Source organism: Xenopus laevis, chromosome 5S (assembly GCF_017654675.1).
Source record: "Xenopus laevis strain J_2021 chromosome 5S, Xenopus_laevis_v10.1, whole genome shotgun sequence".
In the NCBI taxonomy this organism is placed as follows: domain Eukaryota; kingdom Metazoa; phylum Chordata; class Amphibia; order Anura; family Pipidae; genus Xenopus; species Xenopus laevis.
The window spans coordinates 34,545,001-34,563,551 of record NC_054380.1 but is presented as its reverse complement, the minus strand read 5'-3'; the positions used below and the strand labels follow the sequence as shown (position 1 = coordinate 34,563,551).

Sequence of the window (18,551 nt, the reverse complement as noted above, 5' to 3'; positions counted from 1 at the left end):
GCCTTGCGTGTAAACTGTGATCTCACCTTTCTTCCTCGTTCTCAGGCTGTTCTTGCACTGGATGTTCTTCAACAACTGCTTCTTTTGCCTCTTCCTCTGCCTCCTCATTGATGTCGTTTGCAGGTAAGTCACTGTATGTATAATACAAGTTAGTGTTCATTCCAATTCATTCTTTCCCTTAGTGAATGATTAGCTGCAATCTACCCTATTGGTTCCCTTAGCAGATACACCCTCCATAATCATCAATACTACCCCCATCCATAATTCTTAGCTGGCACTGTGCTACTGAATTATTTATTGTGGAACATTCCAGCCAAATGCAGGTGCATCTTACCACCTGCCCTCTTTTGTGCCAATAATTTAATCTTCTGGTATTTTACATTCATTAGAATAATAATCCAGTTGTTGGATAGATTTTATCTAAATTGATGAAAGTATGGGGTAGGGATTTAATCTGACCTCTAATAAACTCCAAAAAAGCCTTACCTGTCAGATGGCTCTTCGGGCGGCTGTTCTGTCTCTGGAACAGGTTCCTCAGATGATTCGTGATGTTGATGCTGCAAACAAGGAACAATTGGGCAATTAATGAATGTGGCATTACATGGATATGATAAGGGTAATGTTTGTGTCCAAGAAATCAATGGCATCAGTGTAATATACTCACTTGGGAAGTATCACTGGCAGGTTCTGAAATGACCTGAACCTCAGGCGCAGTGATCTCTCTTGCTTGGATGTTTACCCCGGTGTCACTGGTATTCTCCGGTACTGCATCTGAAAACATAGCAAATATAAGGATTTTCAAATACAAAACCATTCTTGAACCTAAGGCCTGTTTGTTGATTTGTCAAGATGATTTAAATGATTATTTTAAAATATTCTTTCAAAAGCTATAAACTTCATCTATAGTCTTGTGGGGCTCAGTGTAATGTCCATGAAGAGGTAGTGGGTGCGATACTATGATGACTCTCATGTTCCCCATATAATGTCAACAGGAAAAAGCAAGAGACTGTTATATCTCACCTGGAGCATTCTCTGCTTCCCTCTGAGCTATATCCTCATTGAGCTTGAGGAGAGCGGAGTAAAGGGCTTTCACCTTCTTCTCACTGCTCGTCCTCAGCTTCTTCACCTGGGCTTTGGTCTGTCTGTCCTTGGTGACACGGTACAGCTTTTCTGCCCCTGCTGCTATCCTCATCTCCTTCTGGATGTCTCTCAGCAGCTCCTGCTTCATACCTAAAAGGGAAATACTTACCCTCGGCACACAAGCATCAAAAGACTGATTGATGTCAACAGTCTATAGAGAATGGGGGGAAAAAAATGTTTAAGTGCGATACATGCTCCTACACTATAGTGAATATTGAACAATTAAATATATTTTTGAATAACATCAGAAAAATATAACAGCTGTTTGTCAAACAGGTTTACGAAATATTTATTGTAAGCTTAGGAATTTCTCTTTTGTAGTGATAATTCCCCTTTATATGTGCTGGCAAGGCCTCTAGTAATCAGTCATGAAACAACAACTTTACATTTCCGTCTGCCTTACCTCAGTATGCCGGCGTCGATGCAAGATTTTGCACAGTTTGGCGCCCATCTTGATGCTCCTGTATCAGGAATAAAAGGTTGGTATAAGTCACTTCTTTAGTGGAGATAACGAATACAACTCTAGCTGCTGGTAAATGACAAGCTCTGTAACTTCGCCACTACACATATTAACAATGACCCGCAGAAGTGATGACTTAAATTCATCACTAAACAATGTTTTAGTTGGTTATAAATGCAATTACTCTATACAGCTTTATTGTTAATGGTGTATGATGTTTGAATGATTAGCATTGCTATTCTGATGATGCTTTTCTATAATGGAAACGCTAATCATTCAAACACAAAACAAGTGTGCGGGTTTATTATTCCTGGTGTTCCTATTTCTTTTCAGCCTTTTCTTTTTATCTACTTTTCATCTTCCAATTTAATTTCAAAACTGCTGTCTGGTTGTTAGGGTAATTCAGCCATAGCAACTAGACAGCAGCTGCCATTCCAAGTCTGTGAGTGACTAGAGAAAATATGAAAACAAAACATAAAACACCCCTAGCATATTGTACCGGCATGCCCCTCTGCAGGTAAGTACAAATCACCCTGTCACCTCACTCATCAGAACTTGTGCAAAAATCTCAAAATATTTGTGATTCCATTTTTCACTCAAATAGTGTGACCTTTTCTCTGTTTTCCTTTATACTAAACTCCTTTCATTTCCATGAGGATTCATTTTCTCGTTATTGCAATATTCATCTTCATGATATGGTACATATATGTTGATTGAGCTAATTGAACAGTTATATTCTGTTCTGAAGCAGCTGATACTGTCACTTGAATACTCTCTTGCATCATTGCTGTACCTGTTATCTTTATTTGGAAATGAAGGTCAATAAAAATTTCAAATTAAAAAAAAAAAAAATAGTGTGACCTTCCTTTGTGTCCATTCCATTATTCTGCTGGGAATAGTCAATAAGTAATCAAGAGACGAGTCCATTTTATAGTCTTTCTAATTCCCATTTAGCTTTCCATATCGTTATTCTCCTCCCTAGATGCCCAGTTTGTTTTAGTTGGGGGTAAGTGCCTATTTGCTGCCGGGTTTCTCCCCTGGAACTATAGCAGCGAGACTGTTGCACTTTTTTTTTTTCCAAAAATGTATATATGGGAATTTTGAAGACTATCTGGAGATAAAACTATAATAATCAATGTATTTGTCCCCTATCCGAGTGTCTGTATCTGTTCCACTTAACTCTGAATCCTGAAATTAAATAGTTCTTCTGTACCTGAGCCCTTAAGTGTCACTAAAACAAGTCCATGGTTCACCGAGACCCCCCCCCTTCCAAACATTCCCTTCCCTTGTTATTAGTTCCACAAATGAGACCATTATTCCTGTCATGCCCCCACCTTCCTCTGGATCATCTAGCAGTTACACAGGTTTTATTTAGACAAAAAGGTTAAACTTGTTGGACGTGTGTCTTTTCTTCAACCTCATCTGCTATATAATACATTTTACAGAGGGAAAAATGCAGGATTCCTACCTTCCTCCTGATGACCCTCAATGGGTTGAGCAGGTTGTTGTTATTCCTCTGCTCTTGATATAAGTTGATAGTCTTTAAAAAGACTGTTGTGTTTCTTCTTTCTCTTCTTCTGTGTCGCTTCTGGGAGTCGCTCGAAATCGCTCGAAATCGCTCAAAATCACAAAGATCACTAGGATCGCTCTGAGTGTTTCATTTTATGGGGAGAGACAAAGAGAAGAGATTGTGAGCTGAACCCTCACTGCCATATAAAGCTGTATATACTGCTCTTTCCATTCTCTGTTCTTCCCAATTGTACTGCGCTACTTAATGTGTTTGCTGTGCTAGAAATTACCAGTATCGCCAGTCAGTATCTGCTTTAATAGAATGAAGGAGCTTATTAGGAAAGATAAAAAAGATTGTTACCCTGGACCCCCTTTCAACCAGGTGTGCGTCCTGGTGACCCCAATGCACTTAGGGTACTGCAAAGAGTAATGGTTAAAAACAGCCGAAAATTTGTATCTTATATTATCCTAAGGCCTTATTATAGTGCTCTAATCGGTGCCCCTGCACCCATAACACTAGGGATTCTAATTTTAACTACTGATTCATCTGATTTGTGCTACTAATATTTTTATTCTGGCCCTTCCTTACATATCATCCACACTAGTGCGGATGCTGGTGACAGTTGTAGTGACCGTTGCTAGGATGAGTGGGACCCATGACACCGAAGGACAGTTGGCATTAAGAGCTAAAAAGATGTAAAGTAAATGGTCTAACAGTTCAAAAGTAGCAATAAATAAACAAGGAACATGAAATACACATTGCCTTAGATAACTCCAGAGGGAATGCTGGGAATTGTAGTTCAGCAACAACAACAAATTACAGTTGTTTAGGTTCAGTGAAACAGTGATTATTATTTTTGTTGCGTTTCTTTTCCTCAGCTCATTACGTTAACTTTTAATAGTTCTCTTATGTCTAAGGTCTCACTACCCCTAGCAATGGCATTGGACACGGGCAGATTCTGGCCACCTTGGCACCAATAATATTTAGTAGATTAGGGGTAAGGGCTGCCACCAGAAAACCATTTTTTTAGGATTAGCAATTAAACCTTGTTTTATTCAATACTGCCCCTACCATCTACTGGTTTGCACCACATAGCCAGTATTTGAAGGAAAAGTGCATGAAACTTACGTAAAAAATATTTTCTGTAAAAGGAAAAAGCTTTGGTTTTTACTCCATTAGCTGTAGTTACAAGTTTAGGTTGCTACATACGAGTAGAGGAGATATCCAGGGGGACAGGGCTCTAAAAACTCTAAGGAGCCATCAATACTGGGCACAAAACTGAAGAATTTTATGATGTAGCCTTGGGGTCTCCAAATGTTATATTGTTTATGTGGTCCCAGTGGAAAAAAATGTATATTTGCAGTCAGCCCTGCATAGCTGCCAAATCCAGGGTCTGTGTCTCCCAACCAGCTCTAAGATTAAAGACATCTCCAAAGCCCATTTTGGTGGAAAATACTCTAAATTCACTAATATCAGTGAGAGCAGTAACATCCACTAGTCTGGGGGCGTCACCCAACTATTTCCCCTCTTTTTTAGTTAAAAAAAATTGGTTATTTAGCAAAAATTCTTCCAGAAGGAAAGTATTCTTACCTCTCTCGCTCAAAGACAACCAACGGTCTGAACCAACTGTCAAATCCTTAGGGTGATGTCACCTCTGTTCTCTGCTCTTAAAGGGGAAGTGTACCCTGTTGATGAGTGTGGTTTATATAGCGTTTATTTCCCCTTAGATGTGGTGTACATACTGAGCTTTTTATGTGCGTTGCTTTGTATGTGTGGCCTATTGAGTCTGTGCAGTTACTGTGCTGCCATATCTGTTGGATAGATCAATTAATTCATTAGCCATCATTTCAATCACTGCTGCTGGTGTTGCTAAATCTGGTGTAAACGGGGCAGGCCTTTGCTTGTAGGGTGCCCCTTCTTTAGCCTGAATAGTGGAAAGGGGTTACACTTTGCCTCAATGATTGGGAGTGCTTTGTCCTTGGTGGTGAAATGGTATATGCAAGGTATGTATGGGGGCAGGTTTCTTGTAGTATGGGGGTAGACGAGTGGGGCAGCAGCACAAATCATTCATTATTCTGGCAGTGACTAAGGCTTCTTGACTGTTGGGCCGGAAACTCTCTATTCTCTCTGTAGAAATCAGTCGGTATAGAGAGCACCCCTATATCCCAGCATTTGTATTCTGTAGTAAGTACTTTTCAGCAGGAATAACCCCCTATATTTCCTCATAGCTTGCACGTAGAGATACCATAAAAATCATCAGACCTATTCCTCTGTACTCTGATAAAATCAGCAGAAACAGTCCATACATTTGCTTATAGCCTGTATGCAAAGATACTATGAAACTATCCAGGAGTGGTATTCCTCTGTTCTAAGCATAATTCAGCAGGTGCAGCTATATAGCTATATCTATTCATATTGGGCATCAAACTGTTCAGTAGACCCTTGGCATCAATATTTAGGTTGTTTTCTAGTTGTATGTAAGAAATTGGGTGAGATAAATGTGGCAAATTGCAATATTTTTAGGCGATTGTCAGAAATGTCATAAAAACCACTGCCCGGGAGGGCCATCCCCCATCCCTCGGTCTCATTAGTGTGTTTAGGCGCAATCTTGCTCTTGAGGCTCCCCATATAAACTTGATAAGAAGTACATTTATATAGGTAAATACTGCTTTTGTTATAGAGATTGGGGAATGTCAATGGGTGTACGGCAGCTTGGTTAATATAAATGTTTTAATCAGGTGAATTTTGCCTGCTGGGCCAATTGAGAGCATACCCCAGGTTTTGCACTTGTCCTGCACCCATAGTATTAGAGTATCTAGGTTGAGTGCTCTGAACTGCGTGATGGGGAGAGAGACTTGTATCCCCAAGCATGTAAACTTATTAGTAACTTGAAGGGGACATGTTAGTAGGGACTTCCCCTGTTTTGGCTCATCTAGGAGGAAGAGTGTAGACTTGGTTGTGCTCGTTTTGAGGCCCACAACTGAGCCAAAGATGTGTGAGTTCCACCAGGGCTGCTATGGCTCTACTCCCTTTGTTCTCATGATGAGCTGGTATGTAAAAGTATAGACGCCTGGTATTCAAGGTTGGGTATTTGGCTGGTATGAACAGTGCCGGGCCAAGTCGTCTGGGTGCCCTAGGCAACCCGACCTACTACGTAGACCCCCGCAACTCGCGTATGCGCAGAAGTGCACAAACGGCAAGGACCGAAGATCGCACACTAGCAAGAATTTCTACCACAGCTTCTGCAACACAACTATTCGAACTAGGAGAAGGCATCAGAAGAGGTACGTGCCTGGTGCCCCTCAGCCTTTGCTCCCTAGGCACGTGCCTCTTCTGCCTACCCCTAGTTCCCGGCCCTGGGTATAAACCCTTTCTGGTTAGGGTTGATTTGGTGGGTTACGACTTTGTCATAGATCCTCACATCAGCTGCTAGGGAAATAGGTCTAAAAGATTCTAATAGGTAGGGTCTTTCCCCGGTTTTGGTGGATGGACAATTGTTGCTTCAAGCAGGGATTGAGGTAAGTGGCCAGCTTGGAGTGCTTCCTCGTATAGGTACAAAAGCAAGGGGGTAAGGTCATAGAGTGCCTTTTGTAAATTTCAATTGCAATTCCATCTGACCCAGTGGCTTTCCCTATTGGAAAGGAGACAATCGCCTCTTGAATTTCTGTGCTAATTAGGTCTGCTTCCATGAAGTCCCTGAGTTCCTGTGTGAGTGCTAGTGGGGTAAGAAACTCCACCAACATCTCTTTGACCTCCTTTGACTCCCTGTGAAGTATTCATCATGAGTCCTTCACAGGGATGGGGAGGGTGAGCCTTAGCCATATGGGCTAGCAGGCACCAGATTTTGTTTTAGTTTTTTGCTTAAGGACTTCTGGTGTGGGGTTGGTGGCTGCCTGTGTTTCTTGTTGGGTTATTTGCTCCTCTAGTGCATTTTGCGATAGTGGTGACTGTTTCTTGTAAGCAGGGCCGTGCTGACAGTGCCTCCTAGGTACCCTGTCTGCTACCAAGCCACCAGCTTGCACGCGCACGCTCAGGACTGCGCGCACGCTCAGGACTGCGCGCATGCACGTGTGCACATGTGCAATATGAAGACTTGAAGGGGTAGGGCAGGGGGGGGATTGACAGACAGAATGAAGAGTGCTAGGAGGAGAAAAAGGGAGGGGAGAGGAGGGCCGAGAGCAGCAGGGGCGAGCGCAGCAGGGGAGCGAGGAACCTGGACTAGGGGTAGGCAGAAAACTTATGAAAAGGTACAGTACCTGTCCCCTACATCTTTGTGCCCTAGGCAGATGCCTCTTCTGCCTACCCCTAGTTCTGGCCCTATTGTTTTCTTCTGACTCTCTGTTGTCCAGTATATTCAGCCAGATTGGGTTGATGGCGGGCCGGGAGAGTTCTACCTTGTATGTGAAACTCTCTTGCAAACACAATGGGGCATGGCCTGATATTCCCCTAGGCAAGTAGGAGACTTTACCTGTATAGGGCACCATGTTAGCGTTGATGAATGCCAAATCTATCCTAGATAATGCAGAATGGGAAGTGATAAAACAGGAAAATTAGACCATGTTCGGGTTGGCTGTTCTCCATGAATCAGTGAGAGCTAATGATGACATTAACCTGGCCAGCTGGGTGGTTTTTGGAGGGGGTTTAGTTGGGCACCTATGCAGACTGTCCATAGACCATATTAGAACCACATTAAAGTTGCCTGTGATTATCACCAGTGCATGTGGGAAGAAGTACAACTGGTCAGATAGGATATGCAAAACCTCAGTGTCAAATGGGGGAGGAATATAAATGTTGCAAAAACAGGTACCTCCCCTTACCGTCCAACTTAAGACTAGTCTAGTACCAATTTGTGTTTAACTGGGCAGTTAAGTCCCCTCACATTCCAACTTGTCTTTAGGGTCAGGCGATCGTTGTTCTATAAACGTAAACACATTACCCTTTCTGCCTTTTTGGTAACCCTTTGAGCTTGAACATGAAACATAAACTGGAAACAACTGTTTAACCATAACATTCATTATTTGTATATAATACACAAAAGCCATGAATATCTTGTAAATTATATCCTTATAAACGGTGACTTCTGATGTCATCAGTTATAAACGGTGAGTAGTGATGTCATTTCTGTCACATGACTCACTGAAATTTGTGTATTATAATAATTAATAATTAATTAATAATAATATTAATTTGTGTATTATAATAAATAAAGTACCCCCAGTTATAAAATATGAGGATATTAGAAGTTACCTCGGAGTTCCATGACCCGTATAAAAACACTCGGCCTTCGGCCTCGTGTTTTTATATGGTCATGAAACTCCTCGGTAACTTATAATATCCTTATATATTACAAGAGGGGGTACTTTATTCACTATATATTTTATGTCAATGTTCAGCCAGGAATTTGGCCTGGAGCTGCTGCAGTTGGTTTGGTCCTTCCTGTTTAGGCAAGATAGTGATATGAGCCAGTAAGAATTCTTTATTTAGTGGATGTGTGGGGAGATATCTGTAAAATTGGAAGTGAGCTGTGTGTGAAATATTTAGTTGAATTTGGCTATGAAGCCATCTGGCCCTGGTGCTTATATTCAGTCTCAGTGATTTAATGGCTTCTGAGAGCTCTAGTCCTGTAACTGGGTTTTCCAGTTCTTCTTCTTTTGTCTAAGGAGGGCTTGGCTGTTTAATATCTAAAAGATATTTTGTTTAAGCTGTTGTCTAGCGGTGGCGTTTCGTTTAGGAACTATATTGTATAACTTTTCGTAGTACTTTACCTTGTGCATCTTTGACCTTGTTGACATATGTGTTAGGTTGCCTTTGGTTTCTCTTCATTTTCTTGCCGTTGGGTGTCTGGCTGTTTCAGTGTTTTTCCGTCCTCCCCACCTGCCTTTTTGGTTTTGGAGTGCTTTCCCATGTCTGTAGACTGATCACATCAGTAAGTAGCTAGGGAAGAAGCTAAAAGCTCTTTCAGAAGTGTCTCCATGCTCGGTAGCTCGGCTTTGGCTGGTTTGTGTCGTATTTTTCCATATAAAATAATATGATCACTGTTGAGTTCATATATTCTTGCCCACAATGGATTCTGGCCCACAAGTCTCTCTTGGATTTGAATTAATACTCAAATTGAGCCTGGCCCTGTAGTTCCCCCTGGGCCTGATTTGAACCATTCAGATTCACTTGGGTTATTAAGCAGTTGGCTTTATTTGAGGTATACATTAATACAGAGTATTACAATATTGAGTAAATAATACCTTGTATATTACGAAAACTTGTGAGGACGTGGAGGAACAATCAACAGAGCGTGTTACAATGGCATGTGCCTGTGCCATCCAATCATCATCCTTGTTTTAGCATAAATGTGCCCCTCTGTCTATCTAAAGTAAAACTATTCCTAACATCAGCGCAATAGGCAAATAAGGTGCATCTGCGGTGTCACCAAAGCAGGCAGAATAGTATCTGTGCCGTGGGGATTAGACTATATGTAATGGTCTTAGTCTTGCACTAGGATTCCTTGTGAGGTGAGACAACAGATGGATTCCATGTTCTGTCTAAACATTCTACAACCCTAATAAACAGAATGGCCCTTGAGTTCTAAATCCCTTCTACAGCACAACAGTTTTATGCCAGTGTCCTGTTCTATCATCTTTGTCGTTTGAATATAACCACTTATATGTCTTAAATCTAAACTTGTGATACAGTATCTACAGTTTTTAGTTTTCTCTTGCCCTAATGTGCAGTGCATGCTGGTTAATGTGGTTTTTGCTAGGTTTAATGTAAGACTACAATACCCAGCATGCCAAGGGACTGATTTGTGTAGAAAGAAGCTCCCTTTTTTTACTCCTCTTTGCTGCAGTTTTAGCCTCTCCGTGCCAGTCTGTCTGCACTGCAACCTGCTTTCCTCTGTACCAGGTATGTGATTGTACTACTAGTTTGCAGTGTGATTAGGGTTGCCACCTGGCTGGTATTTTACTGGCCTGGCTGGTAAAAATGATGGTTGATCCCAATGTTATTAATAGGATATCTTGGGGCTTCTGAGAGTTGTAGTTCATTGCAGCCATATGTATATCGTGTCTAGCATTAATTATGTATTAAATTTTTAGAGCACCCCTATTTTTTCAGGAGTTCCCAGATTTTGAGCTCTCTTCCGTCAACATTCTCCCAATTTCTAGTGATATTCCGTGATTTCAGGCTAGAGGTTGACCCTCATGGGGCCCTTAATTCTGGAATATTTAGTAACACATGTTTTCCTCTCCAAGTATCTTGCACAAATCTTTCACTTATGTGGGCCCCCAAGCCACACTTAAAGCACCAGTGGTTAATATCACCAACTCTGGCTCCCCTAGGGGAAAGCCTTTTGCCAGATTTTCTTGAACGGTTAGCCCCGTAGGCTGGCATCTGTGGTGAGAATAGTCCTGTGGTGTATTTGCGAAACCCCTCTAGCCTCTTGTCTATGGGGTCCTTGAAACTGGCAGCATCCGGGACTGGGATGGTAGTGGACTTGGCTGCACGAGAGATAAGGGGGTCCACAGTGGGGGAGCGGGAACAAATATCTGTGTCTTCCTTGGGATAGAGAAGTGCAAAGTGTCTCTTGTAGTGCAGAACATGCAACAGCACACTCTGCACTAGTAATGTGGCCCCCTTTTTACCGCCCGACCCCAAAGATGTAAGTGTGAAGGGGTGGAATTGGAGAGAGATGTCCCCGTATCAGAAGACAGGACATGAGGTAGGAGAGGATAGAGGGTGTCACAGGATGGCAGATAGGAGAGAGTATATAGGGTGTGATGGACTCCAGTTGCACCCCCACGCAAGAGAAGTGACAAGCAGGGGAGGGAGATACACGAGATTCAGGTAAGGGCAGAGATACATGTCCAGGGAGCTTACAGAGAGGCTAATTATATAGTGCAGTGTACAAAGTGCAATTTTAGAACCAACTCAATGTGTTGTGGGTTTTTTTGTTTTTATTCTGGTAAATGTATTGAATGATAAAGTCCAGGTTTAGTAAAAGGTTACAGTTGTTATTTCACTGGTAGGGTTACAGAAGTCACCTATAAAATATAAACCACATGGGTGAAGCATAAGGTAACTTTTTGCTTATGGAGCTGAGCAAATAACAGGTATTCTCCTGTACTAAGCACAGTGAATCAACCCCTTCGTTTCCTCATCTCCTGTACAGAGAGATACCCTAACACTTGGCCAACATTGCTATTTCCCTGTACAAAACACAGTTCAGCAGCACGGAGTTGCCTTTTTTAATGTCCATTTTTCATTTAACCTACTGGTATCCCAGGATATCTTTATTTATGCACTGTTTTCCGAGGATATCCTTATGTATTATCATACTGAATTTTTCACACACGTGCCATTGTCACTTCTATGAAGTATTCTCAGATGCACAAAAAACCCTGGTGCAGATATTTCATACGCCTGTATTTGCCGACTTCTTCAGCGCGGTCTGGTAAAGTGTGTGGAATTAGCAAAGCTCCGATATTGCAATTCCTTCTTACTGACAGGCTCTGTGAATACTTCTCTTTCCTGGGAGTTGCATCCTCTTTGCTACCAATGCTGACAGACTCCTTCCAAAACAGTAATGATTTGGTAGTTTGACTTTAGCGGCCGTCTCAAAGTAGGGTCAAGAGCTTGTCTAGTAGTAAAGCGTTAATTTGTACCTGCATGTTTGGGGTTAATTGATTTTCTACAGTGTCATGCCCATTGCTGTTTTTCTGCAGTGACTATGCTCTCGTGTATGGGGTTAATTCCAAATAATAGGCATTTTCTGCTGTGACCTTAATAGAATGTCTGGCGTAAATGCAATGCTCATTGTCCATTTCTACTGTGACCGTACTGGAACTTCAGGGGTTAATATAGTGATTATTATGGTGAAAAGGAAGTGGCCTACTTTTTCCATGCCATATACATAGTACCATAGTAAGTTGGGTTGAAAAAAGACACATCCATCAAGTTCAACCTTTTAACTCTACTTTAACCTGCCTCACTGCTAGCTGATCCAGAGGAAGGCAAAAAAAAAACATTTGAAGCCTCTCCAATTTGCCTTAGAGGGGGAAAAAATTCCTTCCTGACTCCAAAATGGCAATCAGACCAGTCCCTGGATCAACTTGTACTATGAGCTATCTTCCATAACTCTGTATTCCCTCACTTGCTAAAAAGCTATCCAACCCCTTCTTAAAGCTATCTAATGTATCAGCCTGTACCACTGATTCATGGAGACAATTCCACATCTTCACAGCTCTTACTGTAAAAAAAAATGATTATATGATCCCCAGATTTTTGTATACACACTTCTTTGCTTTCCATTGTATTTCTTATATTTTTTTTAATCTTCCCTCTCTTGCCTCATCATCCTTATCTTTGTTTTCCTTTCCCTTTAGGAGTACGTTATGAAGATGGGACTAATCAATCGGACAATGCTGGTGATGCCTCCTGGTGAAATGAACAGTTACGTTTGGGAAATTCCTATAAGCTTTGGACCAACAACATCTGACACACCCTGTGTGACTTCTGCCTATTGCTCCTAGAGTAACTCTTTTTATGGCACAAAAGCTGGTCTTGTGGGTGCTGTTTATTGTAAACCAGGCAGAAATCTTTCCAGTAGCAAACGAATAGTGGTTTTACAATGAAATGTCACTTTGGTACAGTTAGTAATCTTAAAGGGCCCTGCAAGATTATTTTTGGAGAACTTGTTCATTAAAGGAACAGTAATAGTATAATAGAATACAACGAAAAAAAAACACCAAAACAAATTAAAATTTAAAATAGCAAAGCCTTTATTAAAAAATAACTTACAGAAACTCCACTTCCTGTCCTCTTCAGAAATGGCGAAAGGGCGATCCTCCATCCTGCAGCACTCGATTGCTCCTCCTGGCTATTCACTGACAGCGTGTCCTCTGCCCGATCGCCTTCTCCAGCTCTTCTTCATCCTCCTTCATCCAGCAGCAGTAGGAAGGCGATGTCTCCAAACCCCGCTCCTCCGCTCCAGGAATGCAGCCCTGACTGCCGACCCCCGTGCCCACTCCATCACTCTCAAGGCACATGAAATAAATAAAATAACCCCGGCTCTTTGCAGGTCCGCATTGAGTGTATTAGGAGGCTGCACCGCTCCAGGGCGAAACCCTGTCCCCTCCCAAATCCTGCCGGCTGCTTAACGATTCAGCCCTCAGCAGCAGTTTCACAGAGGGAGCAGCAGCTGCAGGCGGGGGGCAGCACGGCTCACCAAGAGAAGCCCGTCCTCCTGGGGTTGCCGGCTCAGTGTTGGACGCATTCTTATCCGGCTGCTTTGTTTCATTCATAGACAGGCGCCAGCTGCCCGGAACCAATGGAGGAGCTCCGGGCAGCCTTTCATGATGTGCCTTGAGAGTGACGGAGTGGGCACGGGGGTCGGCAGTCAGGGCTGCATTCCTGGAGCGGAAGAGCTGGGTTTGGAGACATCGCCTTCCTACAGCACCTGGAGCGGTGCTCGATGCTGTCTCACGCCGACCTCTTGGAAGCCGGATCAGTGAGTTCCCTCCCAGGGAAGCATCAATTTGCGCCTGATTCCGCCTTAATGCGCTCTAAATGGGGTAATTCCTGCTAAAGTAATTGTGTAGCATTAAACTTTAATTTGATTTAACTGCAGACTCCTAATACACTCAATGCGGACCTGAAAAGAGCCGGGCTTATTTTATTTACTTTATTTATTACATGTGCCTTGAGAGTGACTGAGTGGGCACGGGGTTTGGCAGTCAGGGCTGCATTCCTGGAGCAGGGTTTGGAGACATTGTCTTCCTATTGCTGCTGGATGAAGGAGGATGAAGAAGAGCTGGAGAAGGCGATCGGGCAGAGGACACGCTGTCAGTGAATAAACAGGAGGAGAAATCGAGAGCTGCAGGATGGATGGTCGCCGCTTCTGAAGAGGACAGGAAGTGGAGTTTCTGTAAGTTATTTCTTAATAAAGGCTTTGCTATTTTAATTTGTGTTCGTGGGTTTTTTTTTAGTTGTATTCTAACGAATTTTTTTGTAAAAAATTTTGATGTTACTGTTCCTTTAAGTAAAATTTTAGAAATGATTCAAATATGTTGAAAAAAGAAATAAAGAAAAAAGGGATATCCCCCGCTAACAAAACAAAAAAAAGGAAAACACTGAGAACCAATACTCAGCAATAAAGTGCTTCTTTATTCCGTATTCTCACCAGAAAGATCACTTCTACAAAGTGCCAGTGCAATAAATAAATTAACTACCCTTTGATGAGGCTTCCAATTAAATTTATAAAGTGCTTCTGTGCTGATTTAATTTGTGAATAAATAAAATTGATAAATTCGTATTTATATAGATTAGCTACTAATTCATTCCCAGTGCTAAAACTATTTTACCCAAAATGGTTAATTTAATAACCTTATATTCCAAATAAAAAGCGCTACAGTGCTAAACAAGTTAATAGAGTTTCAAATTCATCGGTTTGTTTAAGAAAATTTTTAGGTCACTCTGATCCCATGAAGAAAACAGGAAAAAGGAAATGAAAGGTAGGTGAAGTCCCGTATAGTCTGATCATTTGGCTGCCTGCGGGACCCCACAAAGAGGGAGAAGTCAGTGCTTCTGGGACTGTGGTCTCAAATTGTAATCTTTCCTAGCTATTGTAGAGAGCTAACTTTCTAAAAAACCACAAACCCCAGAGCACTTATAGTGAAAACAGATTGTAAGGTTAAGATTGTAGATCTCCTTAGTCAGAGCTAAGAGGGACCAACAATAATAACGTTATCCAGCAAAGGTCCTTTAAAAGGCAAGAGAACCCCCCTCAAAATTACACAAATTATATAAACCAAGAGACGACGCGCGTTTCGCGATTCGCTTTTTCATAGCCTTTGAAAAAGCGAAACGCGCGCCGGCTCTTGGTGTGACAGACGCTTGGATACCATACCTAAGGAACAGCTCACCGGGCAGCAGCCACAGAAACAAGCAGACCGTCCAAAATATAAATCTTACCAAAATGAGCTTGACAAGATCGATGCACATTTCTATAAAAATCAGTTCATAGCCGCTCACCAATAAAGTAAAATGACATCAGGCAATTATTCATAAGAGCGATTTTAACAATCTTTTTAAATTAAATGGTGCTTATAAATAGGCCTATAAAATATTAAACATATTTTACAATATTCTGGAAGCAGACCAAGTAGATGTGGTGGAAGACTGGCAAGTTTATTAATGGGGAAAATTGATTGTGAAAGTCCAACATACTGTAAAATGTATATGTAGCACCAGAAAACTTCTAGATCCCTCTCAGTGACAAAATGCAGTATTTCTGTGCAATTAAAGGCATGGTTCACCTTTAAGTTTTAGTATGTTAAAGGATGGCTATTTCTAAGCAACTTTTCAACTGGTCTTCATTATTTATTTGTTGTGGATTTTTAATTGTTTGTCTTTTTCTTCTGACTTCTCAGCTTTCAAATATGGGTCACTGACCCCATCTAATAATAAAAAGATCTGTAAAGCTACACATGTATTGTTATTGCTACTTTGTATTACTCATCTTTCTATTTAGGTCTCTGCTTTTCATATTCCAATCTCTTTTTCAAATCATTGCATGGTTTCTAAGGTAATTTGGGCCTTAGCAACCGAGCTGCTGAATATAAAGCTAAATAGCTCAAAAGGCACAAACAATAAAAGATTAAAACCAATTGCAAATTGTCTCAGATTATCTCTCTACATCATACTAAGAGTTTAATTTAGTCAGTGTAACCATGTTTCCGAGCATTCTTTACCAATTGCATCTGTCACTGTGTTGTATACCTTAAAGAGATTCTGTCATGATATATATATATGTTTTTATTTCTAAATTACACTGTTTACACAGTGATTCACTCTAGCATGTAAAAATTCATTCCTAACCCAACAAGTGTATTTTTTTTAGTTGTAATATTGGTGTGTGGTTTCAGAAAGAGCCAGCACTTTAGAATGGAACTGCTTTCTGGCAGGCTGTTGTTTCTCCTACTCAATGTAAATGAATGTGTCACAGTGGGACCTGGATTTTACTATTGAGTGCTGTTCTTAGATCTACCAGGCAGCTATTATCTTGTGTTAGGGAGCTGCTATCTGATTTCCTTCCTGCTGTTAGGCTGCTGGGGAAAGCGAAGGTTGTGACATCACTCCAACTTGCAGTAAATAGTGACTGGAGTTTATCAGAGTACAAGTCACATGACTGAGGGCACCTTGGAAACTGACAATATATCTAGCCCCATGTCAGATTTCAAAATGAAATTTAAAAAAAAAACAAATCTGTTTGCCCTTTTGAAAAACTGAATTCTGCTGGAGCAGCACTATTAACTGATGTTTTTGGAAAAAAATGTTTTCCTGCAATATCCCTTTACTAATGAGATTCACAAACTTTATTAACAAATACAATGAACAGAGCCAGAGCCAGTCAGGCACAGCGTTTGCACCCAATTCCAGAGGTTAAAAGAACTTTGCAAGTGACATGCAGATGGGCACAAGTGCCAGCTTTCTAAGGAGTGGCATGCACGTGTCCCTTCCCAGGACCCCATACGACAAGCACAGAGCCATGTGCGTAAAATTGGGGTTATACTGTATTTCCAATGGAAAGTCATTTTCAGGATCTTCTTGGGTGACTGCCTATATGTTCGCATTTTCATTCATTTATTATATACCAATAATTAGGGATGCACCGAATCCGTGATTCGGTTCAGGATTCGGCCTTTTTCAGCAGGATTCGGCCGAATCCTTCTGCCTGGCCAAACCGAATCTGAATCCTAATTTGCATATGCAAATTAGAGGTGGGATGGAAATTGCATGACTTTTTGTCACAAAACAAGGAAGTAAAAAATGTTTTCCCCTTCCCGCCCCTAATTTGGATATGCAAATTAGGATTCGGTTCGGCTGAATCTCTCGCAAAGGATTCGGGGGTTCGGCCACATCCAAAATAGTGGATTCGGTGCATCCCCTACCAATAATCAACCAGAAGATAGGAAAGGTCAGTTAATTTTGTGAGAGGTATATGATTTCCTATTTTAAATATATATATATATATGATCTTTTTTCCCCATACAGCCCAAACAATGATGGGTTACTAGGAAACCACATGTCTCTGTGGTACAGGTATGGGATTAGTTATCCAGAATGCTCACGAGCTGGGGGTTTTCTGGATTAGGGATCTTTACGTAATTCTCTATTCAGTAAATCTGGTAAATAAATGATTTAAACATTAAATAAACCCAATGAGACTGTTTTGCCTTCAGGAAGGATTAATTCTATCCTAGTTGTGATCAAATTTTAAACATTTTGAATTAAGTGATCAAAACAGAGTCTATGTGACACGTTTTCCCGTAATTCAGGGGTCCCCAACCTTTTTTACCCATGAGCCACAGTCAAATGTTAAAAGATTTGGGGGAGCAACTGAAAAAAAGTCCCTGGGGTGCCAAATAAGGGCTGTGTGATTGGCTATTTAGTAGCCCCAATGAGGACAGTCAGCCTATAGGAGCTTTCTGGATAACAGATCCCATATGTGTAATTGTGCACAAACATCTGTGACAGTGACACACACAGGGGAAATGAGTGTGAGACACAACTGGTGACTTGTTCCCAGGCCTAAGCAATGAATGCAGCAGCAGTATAACGGGTGTATATCATACACTATATATAATGAGTCCTGTGCTGGAGCACACATTCAAAAGTAACAACTGCCTGGGTGCTGGTTAAAGTCTATAATATATAAAACAATCATAATCAACCGCACTACACAGGTCTTTAACGATGCAAAAAGTGAAAAAGTTTATTCGACGTTTCGGTTCAAATACAAGAACCTTCCTCAGGTGGGGTACACCTTTTGTCCTATAAACGGCCACGAAATCTCAGGGATAGGCTAGTGAAAGCCGATCTGGGCACCCAACGGGTTAATACACAAAGGGTCTTAGCACCACTGACAAATGGTATGTTTCCATGTGGCAGGTGTAATCAATGTTCAAGTGTTATACGCACTAATGTATTTACCCACCCACATACAGGAAAGAAGTTCGAATTGCGAGGTCACTTTACATGTGATACCGAATATGTGGTCTATATGCTTAAGTGCCCTTGCGGGCTTGCATATGTTGGGGAGACTGTTCAACCCATACGAGATCGTATCAGTCAACATAAATCCACGATCAGAAAGGAGGTACTAAAACTACCAGTACCAGCCCATTTTCACTTGGCACGACATTCCGTGGCAACCCTCAGGTTTCTTGTTTTGGAGTCTATTGCCCCCCCTCGTCGGGGGGGCAATAGACTCCTACAACTCCAAAAAAGAGAAAAATTTTGGATACATACATTGCAAACATTGTCCCCTAAGGGGCTTAACAGAGAGTATGATCTATATGCTTTCATGTGATTGCTAATAACTTCTGTAATATAGTTACTGTGGGAGGTTGGGGCTAATTGAACATGGCATCACGCGTAGTCCTTATAACC

General features: G+C 41.4%; 1 protein-coding gene across 1 annotated transcript; it reads right to left on the bottom strand.

Annotated features, from left to right (window-relative positions):
• LOC121394180 (phosphatidylglycerol--prolipoprotein diacylglyceryl transferase-like) lies at positions 1-1,303 on the bottom strand. Its single transcript, XM_041564398.1, has 4 exons — positions 1,021-1,303; positions 665-771; positions 487-557; positions 1-131 (listed from the first exon to the last, which is right to left on the bottom strand). Exons 1-4 carry the CDS (start codon positions 1,226-1,228, stop codon positions 23-25), a joined length of 495 nt encoding a protein of 164 aa, XP_041420332.1. The 5' UTR covers positions 1,229-1,303; the 3' UTR covers positions 1-22.
• Positions 1,304-18,551: the final 17,248 nt, after the last annotated feature.